This window comes from Pavona decussata, unplaced genomic scaffold (genome assembly GCF_977016875.1).
Source record: "Pavona decussata unplaced genomic scaffold, jaPavDecu1.1 SCAFFOLD_234, whole genome shotgun sequence".
In the NCBI taxonomy this organism is placed as follows: Eukaryota; Metazoa; Cnidaria; class Anthozoa; order Scleractinia; family Agariciidae; genus Pavona; species Pavona decussata.
The window spans coordinates 2,207,783-2,228,970 of NW_028145639.1; the positions used below are offsets into that span (position 1 = coordinate 2,207,783).

Sequence of the window (21,188 nt, forward strand, 5' to 3'; positions counted from 1 at the left end):
GATATGTACGATGCGTGGTAAGATGTTTTAATTTGTCCTACAGGCCACAACAAGTTACCCAGTGGAGAATTCCGTCAATTCTTATCTGCACACAATAAGCAGTGGCTCGGAGGAATCTCAAGGAACTATAGAACAGCTTATAAAGAGGTAAGTAAACTTTTAAATACGATGTCGTAGCAAGTGTGGAGAGATCGACACATATGTAGTAAAGTAGTATATTATATGAGAATGATGTATTATTCAGTGAGTGACACAGGCATAGTCGGAAAAAAATCCGAGTGCTCCTATTAGGAGTCGAACCTAAGACCTTCCGATAACTAGTTCGGATGCTCTACCACTGAGCTACAGGAGGCACGTGGGAGCTAAGGCCATTAGACAAACATCCTGCATACTGCTAGGATTGGAATATCATGTGTGGCATATGCGCAATGGAACAAATGTGATGGAATATTTTAAGCCTGGTGAATAAATAAGAATGATGTATTATTCAGTAAGTGACACAGGCATACTCGGAAAAAAAATCCGAGTGCTCCTATCAGGAGTCGAACCTAAAACCTTCCGATTACTTAGTTTTTACCGATTACTTTTTTTTAAATTATGTCCGGCGAATACATTATATTTTAATTTATGTCTTGACAGATGCCGTGAGAAGGCTCCTGGACCATTGATCGGAGGTCCTCTGGTGGACCAGGCTGTGAACTCTGTTTTTGCTGCACTTGTTTGGCACTCTCAGGAGTTAAGGGACCAAATAGTATTGTTTGGTAAGAAGGAAACTATTCTTTAATAATTCTTCCCTCCTTCCTGCACCTTTTTGTCCAACTGGATAAGTAATTAAAAATAGACCTACTCACCTATTCAGTGCCAGAAACAAAAAATCGCTTTGTTTGAGACTGTTTCCTCCATTGCATTATTCTTGTGATGTGTATTCTATTTAATATATATTATTAAATTCTCAGCCTCGGATATTGCATTTCTAGCGTTCTGATTGGTTCACTAAATCTCGATTATCAGCTCATATACCGTAGTTTGACCTTATATGGAAAACGAAAGCCCCAGGTGTCGCTAAGCTAAATTTTTTTCGGCGGGAAGCAAAAGTTTCTTCGGAAAAATGTAGAAAAAAAAAGGAAAAGAAAGAAATTCCAAACAATGCCATCTCAATATAACAACAATAAAAGCCACAAAGTTCGGTATGACACTATTTAATGGTACGTATCTCTGAAGTTTCCTTTAAAATCTTCAAAATTGCAAGATTTTACGATTTTTAGATCACATAACAACAACAATAACAACCGGTTACCTTCAAAAATTTCAGGATGGCTTGCAAATCCTGGCGGTAAGAGGTTAAAGCCAATCGAAGAAATTTCTCAGGAAGAGCTTCATGCCTGCCTTTATGTTTTTACGAATTTACGAGGACTTTAGATGGTTCATCTATGAAATCCGTACGAGCGGAAGCCGTTTCCGTCGCTCGGCACCACTCAGCAAAACATTTGCACTAATGTGCACAGCTCTTACGCTTCTCAAATAAGCTTGAAGTTTAAAAACTTGCAATGAATGCTTGTCTCAGTGAGGTTGTACCTCGTACACTTGGACTTGCCTGAAGTGTTTTAAATCGTCCGCGAGGAATTCAGTTCAGCATGAAAAAAGCCGTCCTTGCCCTGATCTCTTCCTTCGCTTCACAGCAGAACATTTGCTCAAATGTGCACAACTATTACGCTTCTCGATGAGCTGGAACTTCAAAAGCACTTGAATGCTTGTCTCAGAAAGGTTATAATTGGTACATTTATAAAACGTTTCTTGAATTTTAGATGTCCGACTGTGTCCGATTTTCTTCGCTTTCGATTTTTCATTCAACTCCGTTTGCAAAGAGCTGCGCGTGTCATGTGATCATTAGCTTTGGCGCGCTTTGGTCGGAGGTTGCCTCCGGTCGTTTAAATTTGAAAGAAATTTTTTTCTTAAAATATAAAAATTCAATAAACTTCAACAGCAATGTCCAAACGCGGAGAATTTAATAAAACAATTATTCCATTCGCGCTTGTTGGATATGAGATTAGTTATAGCCAACTCGGCGCTCCGCGCCTCGTTGGCTATTTACCATCTCATATCCAACGCGCGCTCATGAAATAATTGTTAAATATTCTCTGTTCGTTGTTTTACATGATTCAGCCCACAACACTCCACCCGAAGCTCTTCCAGAAGGCATCCAAGAAGCCTATTTAACAGCTGAATCGCTAAGGCGTGGATTGGTAAGTATGTTTGCTTGTACAGCAAATGTCAGCTCTCTTTGCTTTTTTCGAGTTCTGTTTCATTCTTTATAACACACATACGAGAGATGTTTGCAGCAAATTGTCTTCGCAATGTTTGCCAGCGGTCATTTCTTACAAGGATCAGTTTAGTTAACCATCAGTGTACACACCAGTCCATATATGTTCCCTTGAGCTTCGAAGACAAAGGATGAACATCAGCATTAGTCGATGTATCTCAGACGCTTATTTTATTTACTTCTATTTTTGTTTTCAACTGACCACGTTAAATAACGTAAACTGCAAGTAGGTAATTTATGTTTGTCTTTGTGTTACCTCTCAAGGTTGATCGTCGCCAGCGTCTGATTCTTCAAGCTGAGGAAGAATCTAACCAGGATACAAGTCAGTCACCGAAAACTAATCCGGATACACCTGGTAAGTCTGGGCTACAAAGGAATTTCAGTGAGTTTCAGAGAAGGTACAGATCCTCAATACTCGATACTCGCGAGTATTGAGGATGGAGTCGAGGATCGAGACTTGAAAGAGACTGTGGTACTGTATTATCCTCATACTCAAAATTTACAATCAACTCGCACGGCGTGATAAGATAGCAAAATACTGTTTAATACTGTCACTGCCCTTATCTCGATTTATAGTTTTACTTAAATTTTTCGTTTCGTTTCAGTGATTGCCTGCAAGGAAAAGGCACATTTTCTTCTCAAGTTTGCTGGACTGCAGAGAATTGCAGACAAGAGCTCCGAGGTTAGCTATCTTGTAACGTGTTGAGAAGTTAAACATAGGACCAAAAGCAAGAATGGTTTTCAGTTCTAAAGGCTTTCTTTCCAACACATGTTTCGTACATCTTAAATCGTACTGGTCTCCAATATCATTGTTTCCATTGTCACGTAACAATTTGGCGGACAAGTTAGACCATGAAGTGGTTATCCTCGTCGAAAGAGTGTACACCAACACAGTAACACCAGAAAGTAGTGTCCATTTGAGATGTTTGATGAGGAAGCCGAAAACAATTTAGTAAAGTGGTCGTCCAGGGAGAGATCTAGACGGAAACACGAACTTAGAATATACTAAGTGCGCCAGGCCGAGTGAAAACTCCAGTATGAATCTACCAGTGAAGATCAAGAAACCCAATCGTCCAGAATGACGCAAAATACCAAAGCATGTATTGCATGTTTACGTTTCCATTTTACTTTGAGGGTATAATAAATCATGATTCACTCCATGGTTTGTTTGCATGGCCTTAGGGAAGAGAAAACAGGCGTTCCAAGTGGCTAAACAGAAAATCGTCCTGGCAGAGGTCATCTTCTGAGCACAGTGGGAGCATGCTGCCAGGATCCAGACAGGTCAATAAATACTCCTTATTCAATGGTTTAACAGATCATGCGCACGAAAGTTTGAACACGTGACACGTTTACAACTAATGTACTTTGTCGGTCAGTTGGTAGTCTAATAGTCTATTATTTAACCTTGTCAGTCAGTCAGTTTCAGTTTATTGATTGCCTCTCACACACAAATACAACATTAACAAATTAAACATTAACAAGGCAAGGTAGCCCGAGGAAGCCAATAAGGCTTATGTAACGGACTACCTTGGATAATTCTAATGTTAAAAGGTAATCTAATAAGTCTGTCATCGGCAGGACTATCCATCGTAATATATAAATTTTTCTGATATATTAGATTAGATTAGATTAAAAAAGTGAAAAGGAAAAACAAAAGGAAAGGGAAAAGATGAAAACAAGAAAAAAAGCACACTCAAATACACTAAGTACCTTGGTAAAATTCTCTGATCTTGTACCGTTCTATATAGTGGAACTAGTTTCTCAATCTCAAAACCAAAATCAGCACAAACTAGATAGTTGGGGTTTATTAGTAATAACACGCTGGGATATTTGCCTGGTTTTGTTTCTTTAGCCGGTCAAATATCAATGATTTATTACCACCGTCCTTTTTCTTATTTCTCTTTTTCAGGTAATCTATATTTTCCGATGTTTCTAATTTGATTCTTATGTTTTGGCAGAGAACATTGTCTCTCGAGGAAATCCGGACAATCGACAAGCACCCTGCATTTAAACTGATCCTTGACTTTGTAACAAATGATTCTTATTCCCTTGAAAGGTAAAAGTTTGTTTAACTTAAAGTACGTTTGGTGCCGTTACCATGTTGACAGTTAATGGTTAGAATGTACAGCAAATACGAATAAAGGCTCAGTTGAAAGACCTTCCTAATGACTGTGGTGAAGAATAAACCAAAGAGATCATATTGCAAAAAACACTCAGTTATAAAAATCAATTAAACAATCAAAGCCCATTCAAAATATGTATATGGTAAAAAGTTTGAAAAGATTGCTATTGTTTGTGCCCTTCTGATACGGATAGCTTGCTTTGCTTTGCTTTGCTCTGCTGGCGGAAAAAAGAAAGAAAAGAAAAGAAATCCAATTCTTTTTCATTATTCCAGTTATCAGAAATATGAAGGTCTGTTACTCAAGATGTCATTATTCAAAAGGGGCTTGAAACAGTGACTTTCGCTTTTGATTTTCCACTATATGGCCATGGCAGGAGAAGGTGAAACTAACGTTATCTTACGATCATTTAGATGTTGTTTCGCCACCCTTCTCTTGACCCCCAAAGTGGAGTTAACGTTATTTATTGATTTACCCCTAGCTGATCCTAACTCTGTTACGTTTTCTGTATTTATTGATTTGGTTGCTTGCTTGCTTGCTTGCTTGCTTGCTTGCTTGCTTGCTTGCTTGCTTGCTTGCTTGCTTGCTTGCTTGCTTGCTTGCTTGCTTGCTTGCTTGCTTGCTTGCTTGCTTGCTTGCTTGCTTGCTTGCTTGCTTGCTTGCTTGCTTGCTTGCTTGCTTGCTTGCTTGCTTGCTTGCTTGCTTGCTTGCTTGCTTGCTTGCTTGCTTGCTTGCTTGCTTGCTTGCTTGCTTGCTTGCTTGCTTGCTTGCTTGCTTGCTTGCTTGCTTGCTTGCTTGCTTGCTTGCTTGCTTGCTTGCTTGCTTGCTTGCTTGCTTGCTTGCTTGCTTGCTTGCTTGCTTGCTTGCTTGATTGATTGATTGATTGATTGATTGATTGATTGATTGACTTTTGTTCTGTTTTATAAAGAATTCAGGCCCTCCTTCAGCAGCGAGTAAAACATGCGAATACTGTGTCCGACATTTACCTTTTTGCTGCTGAATTTCTTCGAATTTCTTCTGAGACAGACCTCGTCCAGGTAATGTGTTCTATTAATGTAGCCTGTATTTGAATACAGTGGCATTCCTCTGAGAATACTCTTTTACCTAAGTGTAAAAGGGGATAAACGCAATTTGAAAGAGAACAGCTTTCTCACGTAGTACAATTGCTGTATACTTGACAAACAGTGAATGGTTAATGAACCTAGTTTAATGGCCTTAGCTCCCACGAGTCTCCTGTAGCTCAGTAATCTAGTAAACTAGTAATCGGAAGGTCTTAGGTTCGACTCCTGATTGGAGCACTCGGATTTCCTTTTTCCGAGTATACCTGTGTGACTCACTGAACAATAAATCATTCTCAGGTTTAACTTGTTTGCCTTTCAGGCCCCAGCTGTTCTTTTCTTACAACAGTTCCTGGCATCTCAAAGATACTTCCCAAGGTAAAGTCGTGGTATTTCTCACAATATTGCAACATACTTAGGAACACAATTGAATTTCCTCGTTTTAGTATGATCTCGAAGTTGAATATCATCACAGTTTGCATTTATTCTTGTCTCAATCACATACTTAACAAGTATTATTTGTTAGATAACTACTGAATTTCATTCTTGTGTTCTTAGCTATCTGTACGAAATTTCATCAAATCTTAGGGAAGTCCAAGGGAGTATTTTATTAACGCAGAAAAAGAGCTCAGTAATACACATTTTTTAAATATATTTGTTTCGTCACACATAACTAAATATTGCACACTACACATACAAGATAGGTTTGGTGACAGGGAAGCCTGAATTTGAAGCCGGGGCTTATAAGGTCCAGGCTGCCCCTAACTTAGGATATGACAAAAACAGGGTGACAAGAGGCAAAATTTACGATACGAACTAATTACAAGGAAGGACGATATAATGATTGTATAGTTACAAAACATGTTATAGAAAAGGTACAGGCATAAACTAAAACCACAATGTCGTTAGATTTGGGAATATTGATACGGTCACGGATTTATTGAACAAGAGACTAGTAATACTCAGCTTTAATTATAGTGATGTAACTCGTTAAAACTCTCTGCTGACAGAGTTGGCATGTCTACATTGTGTTACAGTCATTACGCAGACAATCTTGATGGATGTGGGTTGAGCCTGGAGAATAAGGTGCGCCGTGCTTATTATGCACTGGTCAGAAGATGTTTAGAGGGAGTCAAGTCTTATCATTCACAAGCTTCAACACAAAGGTATTGTGAACGCCTGGGCGCCGCCAAAACCAGTATCCCGTAAAAAAACGTATTTTTATAGTGCAATGCGCTTAGCCACCCAAAGCTAGTTTACAGGCATTCCACTCAGAAATAACGGAAAACAAATCATAATCGAATTAAACATAACTGGTTAAAAATCCCAACTGGCAGGAGGCAAACCAGCTGGCTATTTACGGGCGTGGCCCAGGACGGCCCAGGCTTGAACTCGGGACTTCCGGATTTCAATTCCGTCGCCCTAAACCGCTGGACCACGCCCCCTCCATTGGAGGAGAAGGAATTGGAACTTTTTCTGTTCTTTTATAGCGTAAAATTCCAATATAAGGCCCTCCAAAAATAACAGCATCTAAGGATAATACGTTCAAAATCTTAAGCCAGCGTCACACCAAGTGATTTTGTACGCTTGTCGCTTCACGGCGAAATTGATTGCGAGCGATCGTCGCTAATGTTTTCTGGGGTGAGCACTCTAGGCGATTTACCGCCGATTTTCGCGGAATCGGCGGTGAGTTTAATCGGCCAGATATTTGCAATTTTCACGGCGATCAAACATCGCTGGCGAAAATCGTTATGAACTTACAAGATCGCTTATTGTGTCTTGGGTTTAGAAGGAAACATTCGGCTGATAATATGAATGATGCATGACGGAACTAACTATGCAGTGTATGTTACAGTTTTAAATTTAACCCATGAAAATCCTATTGAGCGTCAGGCCTAGTAAGGAGATGAGAGACCGCACTAAACCCTCTGCATATACGCCCATGGAACTCAAAATTCCACAAATAATATTCCCCCTCCTACTCCCCTTCCCCCAAACAAGCCTTTCCGATCGATATACGTTACAAAAGTCCTATGGGCGAATATAAGCCGAGTGGTCACGGTATTTACTGAGAACAAAATTCCATACTGTTCTCTGCGCACATTGCGATACTACAAAACTAAATAGAACCTTCTGAATGCGTCTCTTTGTTTTGGTCTTGTGTTATTTCTTTTCTCTTGTTATGCATTTTAGGCCAAGTTCTGCCGCATTTGAGTGCCTTCGAGCATTTGTCCTCCATCTTCTGGATACTGAGTGGAAGGTTTGGCACATTCCTGTTTTATCAAGTCTGTTTAGTTTGTTGTTGTTGTTCGTCAATGATTCTAGGTCTTGTCCTGCCTTCTGTTATGTATCGTCATTTCTGAACGTTTTGGAAATAATTATTTCATAAACATAAACACGTTCTCTTAACTACTACCATAACAAATGTATAGAAGACAGTAGGGAGAATACGCTCTTTGATATTGGACTTTAAAGGGTCAAAGAGAATTTATTGTGGTACTCTTTCTCCACATGTTTTCTGTTGGCAGGGCTATGATCACACTTTTGTCCTCGACGTTCATTTACCTGAGTTCCTCCTAGAAACCGCTAAAGGTTAGTACTAAAACTACTCCTCCCAAATATCCCCAAAAATTCACAAAGTACCCCACAAAACAGATTCAAGATATGATGATGATACGAGATATTTCCATTAAAGCCATGTCAAGTGGCGTTCAGGTGTAACTCCCCCTTAACTTTGACTAATTCTCGGATTTGGTGCTCTTCTATCGCAAATGCATAGCATGTTAAAGTGTTAAAATCATGAAGAATTGCGGATATTTAACACACATGATTTCAAATTGCACTGAACATCGCATCAAAAACTGAATCACAAGTTGCCCGTTAAGGGCCCCTGAGATTGCAAAAGAAATGGTTCTCTTCCTGGTACTGGATGGTCCCAAAGCGTTTTAGTGAAGTATTTGGTTAGAAGGGGACCAAATTGAAGTAGACAGGGACCACACGGCAGATTTGTTCTCTCCCTTTTGTATGCAGTGTAAAAATAGCCGAGATGGGGCATATAACAGGCGAGTAATGGTCCCTGTGTCCCTTGCTCTAACAAAAACCCAAAAACCCTGATGAAGGATATCAAGCTGCATTTTCACTTGACGCTCACTGACACTTGTTTTCTTTGCTCTGACACCAGCAACTGTAGTGTATCCTAAGCAAGATGTTAAAGACATGAATGAAGACCAGGAGCTGGAGCACTATGAAGAGGGAAACAAATGGCTGGAGGAGGCCAAACAAGACTTTGAAGGATGGTTCTCTCGCCTGCAGGGTGAAGTACAAACAGACCAGCAGCGAAGGGTAAGTGGTATTAGCAAATGAGAGATGATGGCGATGATTCGTTAATTACTAGTAATCCTCCGAGTACTTCATGTAATATTTTTCCATTTTACCGTACAGAGAATGCATCTTTTTGTCGCCCGGTTCTCAGACATCCTTGATGTTCAGATAACATGTGATGGCTGTGATATCACCCTATCGGGCAGGCGATACCGATGCCTTAACTGCCTTGATGTTGACTTGTGCAATACGTGTTACATGTGTGAGTATGTTGTTTTTTTCCTGGAGGCATTAATGGAAACCTCCACTCTTGAAATAAATTAACGTTAAATTGTTGAAAATACAATCTAATTTCAAATTTCGTTAAAAAACACGGATATAATATTTTTGTGTTGGATAAAACAGAATTTGATTATCGCCTATTTTTCATTTTAAATTTCCTGGGCGCTGCCATCTTGGCTTTCATGGCGTAAAACGGTTGCTCTATTGTGTCACACAAAAGAACTTCTGCTTACTGACAATAGCGGCAACCATATGACGTCATAAAATCCAAAATGGCGGCGCCCGGGAAATTTAAAATCCAAAACAGGCGATAATCATATCTGATTCTTAGCACACTTGAATGTCATTTCTCCTATTTAAAGTAAAATTTAGAATTTAGGCACTATTTCTGACAATTCACCGTCAATTTGTTGTCGGAATGGAGGTTCCCTTTAAAAAATGTTAGGGTGTGTCATCAGATGTTTTGACGGGAAACAGTCTTCTTAGTACTTCAGACAAAGCGAGTTGAAACTCAAGAGACAGTATAGGGAAGCTGAGGGAAAGCTAGTTACTGAGAAATCTCAAAGGGCCATGTTACCAGACCTATATAGGTATTTATGTTGGATGATTAAAATCAGCTAGTAGTATTCTGACATTATAAAAGTGCCTTTGGGTACGGATCATGATGAAAGTGGATTGCAACTTGTAAAAATTGGGGCACAATTTTCATTGATGCATTTATAATATAGTGAGATAATAAAAAAGCCTCCCCTACGGCTTTTCTACAATAAAAAATAATCTGACCAGTATGTCTAAAAGTAAAACTTAACTATTCAAATACCAATCTACAACAATGCTTAATTTAACTAATAAACGTTATTTTTGTTTGTTTGTTTGTTTGTTTTACTCATTTCCCTTGGAATAAAATGATTACAAACAAAAAAAAAATAAACATACAAACCATAATCATTTTATTCCAAGGGAAAAAAGTAAAACAAACAAGCAAACAAATAAACTGTATATTAGTTAAATTTAGCATTGTTGTGGATTAGTATTTGAATAGTAAACTTTTACTTTTAAAGATACTGGTTAGATTATTTTTTATTGTAGAAAAGCCGTAGGTTTATTAGGTTTGTTTCTCTCTTTGGGAGAATCACTTGAACCAAGGGTGGGTGTATCTCTGTGTTGGTGTTCATGGAACATTTCGTGTGGGAGAAAATGTGCTCCAATCTCAACGACGAAACCCCATTTTCATCAAGAGAATTGGCTGGCTTCCCTAATCTTTGTTTTTCATGTTCGGCAGCTGGAGTAAAGCCTGAAGGTCACACAGAAAATCACGACGTTATAGACATGAGGTGAGTGTAAAGCATAACAACTTTGATGCTGATAACAAAATACGAAAGGAGACCTCTTTCCCTCAAAACAGTATTCAGATGGGGTCTAAGCCGATGTCATTGCAACCAAGTGTCAAGAAGGCATTTAGCAGTGACTAGAGCAACATTCATCTACTTACAATTATCGATTGATTTTCTTAAGACTTGGTCTAAGTGACACTTCGTTTAAATAACCGGTTCAGTGGTTTTAAAGGTGTAGAGCAGTTTTTGAGTAACCATAATCGAAATTCTATTTTGCCTTACCCAGATCTTAAATCATCTACAAACAGCATATTAGGACACCACTCTCTTTTTGCGACAAATTAGCTCGCATGCCTTCGCTCATAATAGCGATGGAAATTTGGCATTTTCTAATCATTTACGTTATATAGGATAGAATGGTTTTCAATCGAGTGTCGTAAAACCAAAGTAATTACTCTGGCCAATCACAACAGTTGCAAACAGCGCAATGAACCAATCAGAATTCAAAGCAAGTACATGTAACCGGGGCCAAGCGCGGGAAAACACATGCGAGCAAGGCACGATTGGTTTGGGTTTTACATCTTATTGGTTGAGGAAGTGGCGCGAGTTTTATCAACCAATCACAGAGCGTAGTAATGTAAAACCAAAGCAAAAACGCAATTACTTTCGACACTCAACTGAAAACCGCTCTGTATGGACAATACAAGTATTAGATCTAATGGTGTAATATGTATTTGTTCTTCAGATTCAAATGTGACGAGTGTAGCAGTTTTATAGTTGGAACACGGTTCCACTGCAATGAGTGCGAGGACTTCGATCTGTGCTTTGGATGTCATACAAGCGGCAAGTTTCCAGATAGGTCAGTTTAATTCCCTATAGAACGGATTATTGTTTCGTTTTTATCTTAAAGGGGGAGTATCAAGCGGATTTGATGTCATTTCAAAACCCAAAAATGTTTGTCTGTCAACAGAAACAAAAAAGAAAAATAATTGTCTAGTTTCGTTATAAATTACCATCCCAGTGCAATAAAACTGTCGATTAGTGCCTCTGGCCAGAGACAGAGTAGGCTGGAATGGATTGAAACTTGAAAATGTTAGGCTAACGTTTCCCTAGTTCTCGCGTTTTTGCTTCCAAAATGGGCTAGAACAGGTTACGAGTTGTTCCTTTCAAGAATTGAGTTGATCTCTCTCCTCTCGTCATTCTAGAATTATTTTGCAGCTAAGTGAAGGTCTTATTTCACCATTTTTAAGAAAAGAGGAAAAAAAACCCATGACATTTCCCCTTTAAGCAAGCAAACGGAAATACCCTTGTGTCTCCGGGCTCCAGCAAGAATGAGGATCCATAAGAGTTAAGAGTGTTGCTCCCGAATGGAAACACATACTTGTCTGTCAACTGTCAACTTTTTCACACTCGTCTGTCAACTGTCCATATTTTTTAAAGAAATTTAGAGAAGTTCGAGTTGTTTAAAATTAGTTTTGCAATCTTTAGAGCTGTTTTGACTGTTTAATATAGCTTATTTCTAAATATTTTAAATTTCAGTGCCATTTCGCGGGCGTTTTCGTTCAGTTTAGCTTCATGTAACTTTAGCAGTTTTTCCCATGGCGCCAGGCAGAATTCTAAATATCCTTGTTTTTTTCTAGACACTCCGCGAGCCACAAAATGACGAAATTTCCCTTAAAAACTGGTAAGGACATATCCCAAGCGATCACTTTTCCAGTTTCTATTCAGACGTACAGTTCATTAATGGAATGCTAGTAACGAGAAGATAGAAGAAAAAAATTATTTGGCTGATGCTCTTTCGAAGAAAAAATACCTCTTAGCTTACAACGTTACATCAAAATACGGTAATTCTAAGATCTGTAGAAAAAAAAAAAGACAAATATGTGTTCAAATTTTACACCCGCTAACTTGTTTGTGTTTTGAACTTGTTGTAAGAGTAGATTACGGTTATTCCCCTATAGCGAGCGAAATTCGCGAGCGCGCGTGAAAATTACCTCGCGAGGAGACGCGACGCGCGGGGGAAGAGAAAAATAAATCTCTGGTTTTGTCTGTAGTGTTTTTCTCTTCTTTCCTCGCGTCGCGTCTTCTTACGGGAAGCAATTTTCGCGCGCGCGCGCGTTTCACTTGCATGGAGTGTTATGCCCAGACAAAATAAAAGACTAATCACCCGTGGTCTAACGTGATGAATGTCTTTACAGCCACATAGTATGACCCTGGGAAGGACAGGGTGGGGGTTAAATTTTACAATGTCTACCCTGTGTTTATCAGCTTGTATCATTTTCCTCATGTAACATAATTGTTTTAACGTGTTTAAGATCCACTTGTAGACACGACGTCAAACGATCCAACAAGACGTGTACAAGCTTACACTCACCGTCACGCTTGGGTCCAGTTTGCTGCCTTGACGCTCACGCTGGCAAACACTGTCAACGAACCTAACAAGACTGGTAACTATCTACTTTATGCTCCAAATGGCGGCCGAAAATTCAAATAAGTTAAAATAAAAAACGTATACCAGCACTAGAAAAGCACCTTTACTTCAGTAACCCTGCAAAGTTTCAGTATATCAGGTGTAATATCAGCTGAGAAAATGTAAGTTGAAAAATGAAAAATTTATAGACGTTTGTATGACTGGGGCTATGACGTATACCCCCAGTCATACAAACGCCTGTAAGTTTGTCAAATTTCATCTTACATTTCCCAAGCTGATATAACACCTAGTATGCTGAAACTGTGCAAGGCTACTAAAGTATAGGTGCTCTTTCCAGTGCTGGTATCAGTTTTTCATTCAGTTCAATTTTAACTCATTCAAATCTGTTGCCGCCATTTTGGAGAAGGATCTATTAACATTTCACAGTCCAGCGATGAATCTTCCAGTTCATTCTCTCAATTGATCCTGACTTTTTCGTTAGAGGTGTTGCCAGGCAACGTATTCTTGTCATTGGTGTCTTTGAACAGCTATTGAAAATAACCCACCATATCTTTTTAAATGTTTTAACCTGAGGTGAAACAATGGGCATAGCGAGATGTTTTCTACGACGAGTTGGGCATTTGCCCTGCCTTGAATTCAGTCTAGACACCCTTTGAATACAAAGGAAAAAGGTGAAAATTAAAATTTAAAAAAAAAATTGCTAATAAACTAATACGTTGAGAGTAAAAGGTTTTATTTATTGGGAACAAAATCAATGTAGATTCCACTTTTGTGACTCATCATTCATCTTTCTTGTGTTTTAAAAGAGTTCAACGTGGATTACTTACGAACAGCTGGACATCTGCACATGGAGTGTCTTAATCTAGTCACCAAGTGTTTAACCCACGCCACTGATAAACCAGATAAAGGTAACCGCTGACCGTTGAGCGCTCTAGCTGCACACTGGTTTTCAGGGTCTTTCATTGCCCCACGAGGTTGCTGTAATGTTAATGGACGTTTTGATACTAGAGGACGCATTATTTGTCTGGACGAACTGTCTTCTGTTGTTCGTCTTGAACGACGCCCAACGGAAAATAGTTCGTCCAGACGGATAATTCATCTTGTGCCCGTCTTTTTACTAGAGACAAATAACCAGACGAACAACAAATGTTTGCCCAAGTTCGTCCAGACGGATAATGCGTCCTTTAGGATAAAAACGGTCAATGAGTGATGTCCATTGCAGGGTCGGTAAAGGTAACAATTTTCAAGTGTCAGGTGAAACAGATCTTTTAAATGACAAAAAATGATGTCTTACCTCCTTCTTTGCACGCTTGTTTTGTGCAAAATACAAATGTTGGTATCTCCCGGTGAAGAGGTTGTTGCCTGGATGACTTGTAAGATAAATACAGTGGTGACTTAAAATCTTAGGAAACCAAAATATTACCTCAGAAAGACAACAAACTTCAAACACTTTTCATAAAGGGAAGCGTGTCACATGCATTGGTAAGCTTGATTGACGCCTCAGCAGTGTAAATCACCAGTTCATACCTTGTTTAAGAAGCAATGCTACACTGCTGTTATGGAAATATCTTACTTTTGAATCTGTTTATAGTTGACAGTGGTGTCGATAGTGGTGAGTCCTCAGCGGGGACAGTTACCCCAGCTGGCTCTGCCCCTGAGACAATCCCCGAGGGAAAGGGGGAAGAGGAGGGCAACGAAACAGCAGAATCGGCTGCAACGGAACCGGGTCAAGATAAAGATGTTTCAAAAGAAACTGAACAGGAAGCGAAAGACACTAAGGAAACGGTAGCTGGTGAGGGAACATCGTCTGAAGCCAGCACTTCTGAGATGGACTCACAAACAACAGAGGTGGGTGAACCAAGCAAGGTGGATGTGAAGACTGAAGAGCAGGCAACAGATGAAATGAAAGATTCGTCGGCTGAGGAAAAGGTCGGTGATGCTGTCAAACAAGAGGGAGAAGAAGAACGGAACCCTGAAGACACTGAAAAAGTGTTTTCCCCTGCAGCGTTAGATAAACTTCTTGGTCTTGTTGGAGCGATCCTACCGCAAGATTCAAAGGTAGGACATAGAGTACACAGTGGAGACAACAAATAAGTTTCTGACTCACAGTCAGGGTATGCTCTTTCAGAGAAAGTTATCATTCGGAAATTTAACCATTTATTCATTTGATCTTCTGGAGGAACTTCTCCCCCTCCCCACTCCGCCCATCAACCCTTTCTACCTGCCCGACGATGTCGTCCAAAATGTTCAACTATCACTTGACCTATTTTGAGGTAATTTCTCAACAAACTCAACAGCTTCCATTTGCCTGCTTTCTTGCAGTGTAAATGATTGAACGAATGAGAAGCATTTTTTTATTTATACACGATAATAATTACGTAAGAGCTGATTTAAGACCAACTACTCTATTTTGCAAGAAATTCGACGTTTTAACTTATTTTTTAAACAGGTTACTTACAAGTGTATCTCTACCTAAACACCTACTTGAAACCAACTAGTCTTTGTGTTACGTGCACGTAACGTCTTGTTGTTTTATCGTTTTATGTAGTGTTTATACTTGTGTTCCTTCACGTAAACCAACATCAGCGGTGAGGGATCCAGAATTGTTGCAAATGTTGTGACTTGAAATCACGGTAGACTTGGATAGGTTGTCAAATTTTGAACGTTTGACCATATCGCAAGAGAACAAAATAGGTCAACTTGTCCAAGTTTACTTACTTGATCAATAATCATTGACATTCATGATTAATTATTTCGTTTATTACAGCTTTCCCACTGGACATCGTACTGTTCCGGAATTGAAGAATTTATAGCGGACAAATTCCTGCCTGCACTGTTTAAGATTATCAGGTACGAGTTTTTGTTCATGTCAAGTTCACTTCATTTCACTGAAGTAATATATCAACACGAGGAAGAGTATTTTATCCGATTTCCAAACTAACTTGTCCTCGTTTGTTGTCAACAGGGACGGGAATACTGATGACAGCACAAAAAGTCTTGCACTTGGAATTCTTGGCAAATTTCTGCAGTGCACCAGCCCTGATGTAAGTGTCGTGGTTTTCTTTGTTTGTTTGTTTGTTTAGCGGTGTCGGTGTCCTTTTCTGTATGTCGGAGGTTTTAAAGATAAGGGGGTCAGTTTTTGAAGAAACTGTGGTGCTGCGTTGGTGAAAGAGTGGAAACGAATGGTTGGTTTTATCAACAGAGTTGATAAGGTCATTTCGCCACCGTGAAGACATTCAAGTGCTGACGTTTCGAACGTTAGCTTTCTTTAGAGCGGATTCACTCTGGCGAAGAGGTAACGCTCAAAACGTCAACACCCAAGTCTCTTTACGGTGGCCAAATTACCTTATCAACTCTAAATGTAAATATATGAAACATATATTTTGAACTGCGGATGAAAGATCAAATAGAAGAAAGATCCTCGCAGTTACTACGCAACTTAAGCAGTTGCGAAAAGAAAGCCTGAAAAAAAATTCAGGCTTGAGCGGGATTCGAACCCATGACCTCTGCGATGCCGGTGCAGTGCTCTACCAACTGAGCTATCAAGCCAACTGGGAGCTAGTCATATTGTGAGTTCGTAATATACCCGTGAAGGATGAATAAATAAATGTAAATATATGTTTCATATATTTACATTTATCTAAAACCAGATACGTGCGTATAAAGTTCTTGTAACCCTTTCTCAGTTTGAAGGAGCAGTTAATTTATTCTCTTTGCGATGTCATTTGAATATTTCAATATTTCAAGATATTTGAAGATTTCAAAACTCTGGGATTCAATTATCCAAGGAACCAGTTTATAATAACTGAATGTATGTCATGGTTTGATTTCAGCTTTCTGATCGTGGTGTTGCTCCGTACTACACATCGCCTGTCAAAACAGAGAGTGAGACGAGCAGTGAAGGGAGAACGTCTGGTAAAGCAACTGTGGAGTTTCTCTTCCAACTTGGAGCGGAATACTTAGCCAGGTTAGTTAGCGCTCTATTAGTGGCTCTTGTTAGTTTTACGGAGAACTATCAGTTAATTTATTTATTGAAAAATAAAGCAAATTGAAAAAAATGAAAACTAAAAAAACGCACCATAACTTGTACCCTAAATAATCGGAGCAATTCTGTGGAGTTTTCTTATCCAGTCAGGAAAAGAAACTGCTGTCGACTTGCTCGGAAGCACAACCTCAACTTGGTTGTAATGTGGCCGTACATTGTGCGTCAGCCTGGATGATATCCTGAGGAGTGGTCATTATATTGAAAGTACTGCACCAAACAGTACCACTTCCCTACGGTGCTGTTTGTTATGCTGTACAAACTGATTCTAAATTTCGAGTCTGTGGATAAAATTCTAAAGTGTGACCATTCAAATGAAAGCTACTGAGCAGTACTTTCCTGTGGTGCTGTTTATTATACTGTATGAATCTACCTTAATTCTGTGGATGAAATCCTTACGTATGACCATTCAAATGAAAGTTACTGAGCAGTACTTTCCTGTGGTGCTGTTTGTTATGCTGTACAAGCTGGTTCTAAATTTCGAGTCTGTGGATAAAATCCTAAAGTGTGACCATTCAAGTCACAGCTACTGAGCGGTACTTTGTTGTGGTGCTGTTTATTATGTTGTACAAGGTGGTTCTATCTTATAAGTCTGTGGATGAAATCCTTAATTGTGACCATTCATGTGAAAGGTACTGAGCAGTACTTTCCTGTGGTGCTGTTTATTATGCTGTACAAGGTGATTCTAAATTTCGAGTCAGGATGAAATCCTAAACTGTGACCATTCAAATGAAAGCTACTGAGCAGTACTTTCCTGTGGTGCTGTTTATTATGCTGTACAAGGTGATTCTAAATTTCGAGTCAGGATGAAATCCTAAACTGTGACCATTCAAATGAAAGCTACTGAGCAGTACTCTCCTGTGGTGCTGTTTATTATGCTGTACAAGGTGATTCTAAATTTCGAGTCAGGATGAAATCCTAAACTGTGACCATTCAAATGAAAGCTACTGAGCAGTACTTTCCTGTGGTGCTGTTTATTATGCTGTACAAGGTGATTCTAAATTTCGAGTCAGAATGAAATCCTTACGTGTGACCATTCAAATGAAAGCTACTGAGCAGTAGTTTCCTATGGTGCTGTTTATTATACTGTACAAGGTGGTTCTCACTCTTGTTGTTGTTGTTGTTGTTTTTTTTTTTTTTTGTTCTTTTAATACAGATCCGATCTGACGGCGTCTTCAGGCATGGCATCCACATTACAGCAGCTGGCCAGCTCATCACAGTGGCAGCCCAGTGTAGCTGATCACGTGGGAGTGTGTCTTGAGCGCCTGTCTCAGCCAGCTGAGGTATTGTCAGTAGTAATTGTACAATGTACATTAACGTTTCTTAAGGTAGTTTCGGCCAATCATTCTTACTTTTTAGTGCAAGAAAACCTTTTCAAAAAATGTCAGTTGTGCAATTACAAGACCCGTGCTGTCTTGAATAACTCTTGCATTTTACAGGAAAGTGCTGGTGTGTAGTCGGGATGGTGTAGTTGCTAGCACGTTTGACTTCCGAAGTTCTCTGGTTTGAGGCTGGTCTATATATTGTCTCGTTGTTGCCTTAGACAAGACAGTCTCTCTTCACCCATACTTTTTAATGCTGGGTACTCTGTGATGAGTGGAGCCGCGGTGATGTAGTGGTTAGTGCGTCGGACTTTCGATCGGACGGTCAGGAGATCGGAGAGTCGGTGCTTCGAGACCAGGTTGATCTCTTCATGGCTGTGTTGTTTCCTTAGACAGGAAACTTTGCTCCACGTTGTCTCTCTTGAACCAGGTGTACAAATGGGTACCAGTGGCATACTGCTGGGGGGTAACCCTGTAATGGACTATCATCCCATCCAGGGATGTAGCAATACTCCTACTTGCTTACAGAAACCGGGTTAAGCACCGGCCGTTTGGGCCACTTAGGCTCGAATGCGACTTTACCTTTTCTGTTAGTTTGTCTTGAAAATCACCTCCGTTGTTTGAGTTCTCTTTTGCCAGCATAACCGATTTCTATGGTGTGGGTAGCGCGCAGTACTTAAAACTTGAGATTTTTTCTTTGTCTAGTAGTTGTCAAACAGTATTAGGTACACATCAATGAATTCTTGCTCTCGAGTCCGGCAAAATGTTTCTCGTCTTTGAAGCCACTTACTCTGTCTAAATCATTTGTGTTAGGTGATACACAAACAAATGAATACTTCTATACGTCGAAGCACATAAGCAAAAAATCTTACTTGTCTTTTTCCTTTTGCAGAATGTAGACCTGAGTGCAGTGTTTGGCCTCCTCGTTTTTGCACGATTTCCCGACGTAAGTACACTTGCTGCTGTTAGATATGTTTCCGCAGCAAGCTATTACACGAATTTCTTTACAGTTTACTTTCTAGTCTATAGTTATGTAAGAAAATACATTTTATCTCTTTACCTGAGTTGGGTTCGGCTCGACGTTGCCCAAGTAACTTTTTCTCGTTTACGAAGACGGAAGTGCTCCTGGAATAGCAAGAGAAAGACATCGAGTGATAAGACGCAAGGGAAGGACTTGAAAACGTTGGCGCCAATTTCTTCGAGTTCTAATCCATTTTCATCCTCGCCATCCGTGGCGAAAGGCATAAAAAATAGTTTCAGTGCACTAGCCTAAAAACGTTTAACAAAACTAGACCGTTGTTGTTTGGTTTCCTTTGGTATAAGTTTGACTTATGGCTTTTCAAAGTGTTACCAAATATAGCTGAAACGGTCCCTTAATCATACTATTGTGACTATTTCCAGGTGGTTCGGACAGGTTCTATCACGGAAATGAAGGACGCTAGTGGAGAGAAACGGAAAGCAGTGGTGTTTAAACATGACCCTGATAAAGGAGTGGTCACTGTGATTGATGTCAAGTCTCGCAAAAAGAAAACGGTAGGTAGCCTTCAGCCATGTTATATCAGAAACGCGGTTTATCTCTAGTCCCTTATCGAGGCAGGTAGAGCGACAGTACTATTCAGTTACTAACATCAATAGGCCATTTCCGAGTTGCCTTGAACCTCATTATGAAAGTGAGGCTAAGTGCAAAGGTTATTCTGAAAATAAGTTTTCATTTATATGCAAACAAATTTAATTTTTATATGAAAAGCTTTGCACTTAGCCTCACTATCATAATGAGGTCCACAGCAACTCGGAAGTGGCATATTAAATTGTTTGGAAATCAGTAACAATGTGCGATTGTCGTTATTTCTCGGTCAGTGGTGTTGCTTAGTGACGCTCATTTTTTATTGACAGGTCAAAGAGCACCAACTTGAAGAATCTTCATCTCTAAGCGAAGCATTCAAAACTTCAAGATTTTCAGTGCTACTTGATATTGTCGTCAAAATTCTGAAACTTCTCAAAGAGAGTAAGTGTCAACATGAATAAGTTATCAGTGTCACCCATTGACGGACCATCCTTGTGGCTCACGTTTGTATTTGTTTACAATAGAGAGATTTAGAAGCGCGTTTACGACAAACAGCAAACGTGAGATTCGCGTTTATTTTCTTGACAAAATTTAGTACACAGATAGTGCATAATAGTTCTGACCTTTGATGTCAACGCAAAACTACTCAATTTTACTGAGAAACTGAAAACGAGTGGCAAATGTAGGATAAACATGGTCACGTCGTCATTTCTGCCATAAACGCGATTCTAAATGTCTCTAATAACCCCAATTGTCATTGTAGTGATAGATACTTTGACATTGAAAAACAAGGATTCATTTTTATTGTCATTATTTGTTTTATTTTATTTTTACTTTTCAATAGATAAGACAGTTCCAGTGGAGAGAATGTGGGTTCTTTATCTAGCGCTGAAGGGTCTGCTGGGAAACGTCAAGGTACAGTGCAATCCACTCGAGTGGTTCATTGGGCTGCACCAGTTTCAATAATCCCAACCAGTAAAATTAATTTAAACGCGACTTGATGTCACTTTTCCCCATATCCTAAATATCGTTTGGAGTGGCACGCAGCTCGATAACAGTCTTAAGACAACGTAAACAGACAACAAGTACGCGCAAAACAAAGTTAAGCTTCACTAATCTCCCAACTAACGTAGAGTAGGTCAAGAGTATTGGCAGAGCCTTTCTTATCTCCCCAGCACCATACGGGCTGGCTCGGACAAAATAAAGGCAAAGGTATAAGATGACAAGATACGAGCAATGCCAAGAGCTTGGGCGAAGTCGCAACGCAGACTTAACCGAGCCACAAGATGGGGTGTAGAGAAACCTCAGACCTGCAAGACATTTAAGCTGGTTGTAAACTTATTATATATCATCCCCTTGTTTCCACCGGTGATATCCATGGTCTTTTGTTTTGG

The 21,188-nt window shown here is 39.6% G+C and overlaps 1 protein-coding gene across 3 annotated transcripts in view; it reads left to right on the forward strand.

Moving 5' to 3' along the window:
• Positions 1-21,188, forward strand: part of LOC146458114 (zinc finger ZZ-type and EF-hand domain-containing protein 1-like) — a 72,202-nt gene that overhangs the window by 36,679 nt on the left and 14,335 nt on the right. For 2 of the 3 annotated variants that reach the window (XM_085091278.1, XM_085091277.1), the window contains 28 exons: positions 44-147; positions 640-761; positions 2,164-2,243; positions 2,585-2,675; positions 2,926-3,002; positions 3,503-3,601; positions 4,279-4,376; positions 5,369-5,477; positions 5,821-5,876; positions 6,536-6,664; positions 7,692-7,758; positions 8,027-8,090; positions 8,680-8,840; positions 8,940-9,081; positions 10,384-10,435; positions 11,181-11,294; positions 12,076-12,119; positions 12,751-12,882; positions 13,673-13,774; positions 14,458-14,924; positions 15,634-15,716; positions 15,832-15,910; positions 16,700-16,833; positions 18,065-18,191; positions 19,123-19,176; positions 19,632-19,763; positions 20,124-20,235; positions 20,639-20,709. In XM_085091278.1, the coding sequence (XP_084947404.1) occupies positions 44-147; positions 640-761; positions 2,164-2,243; positions 2,585-2,675; positions 2,926-3,002; positions 3,503-3,601; positions 4,279-4,376; positions 5,369-5,477; positions 5,821-5,876; positions 6,536-6,664; positions 7,692-7,758; positions 8,027-8,090; positions 8,680-8,840; positions 8,940-9,081; positions 10,384-10,435; positions 11,181-11,294; positions 12,076-12,119; positions 12,751-12,882; positions 13,673-13,774; positions 14,458-14,924; positions 15,634-15,716; positions 15,832-15,910; positions 16,700-16,833; positions 18,065-18,191; positions 19,123-19,176; positions 19,632-19,763; positions 20,124-20,235; positions 20,639-20,709 (3,102 nt within the window). The remainder of the gene's footprint in view (positions 1-43; positions 148-639; positions 762-2,163; positions 2,244-2,584; positions 2,676-2,925; positions 3,003-3,502; positions 3,602-4,278; positions 4,377-5,368; positions 5,478-5,820; positions 5,877-6,535; positions 6,665-7,691; positions 7,759-8,026; positions 8,091-8,679; positions 8,841-8,939; positions 9,082-10,383; positions 10,436-11,180; positions 11,295-12,075; positions 12,120-12,750; positions 12,883-13,672; positions 13,775-14,457; positions 14,925-15,633; positions 15,717-15,831; positions 15,911-16,699; positions 16,834-18,064; positions 18,192-19,122; positions 19,177-19,631; positions 19,764-20,123; positions 20,236-20,638; positions 20,710-21,188) is intronic. The other variant, XM_085091279.1, reaches the window with a different exon arrangement.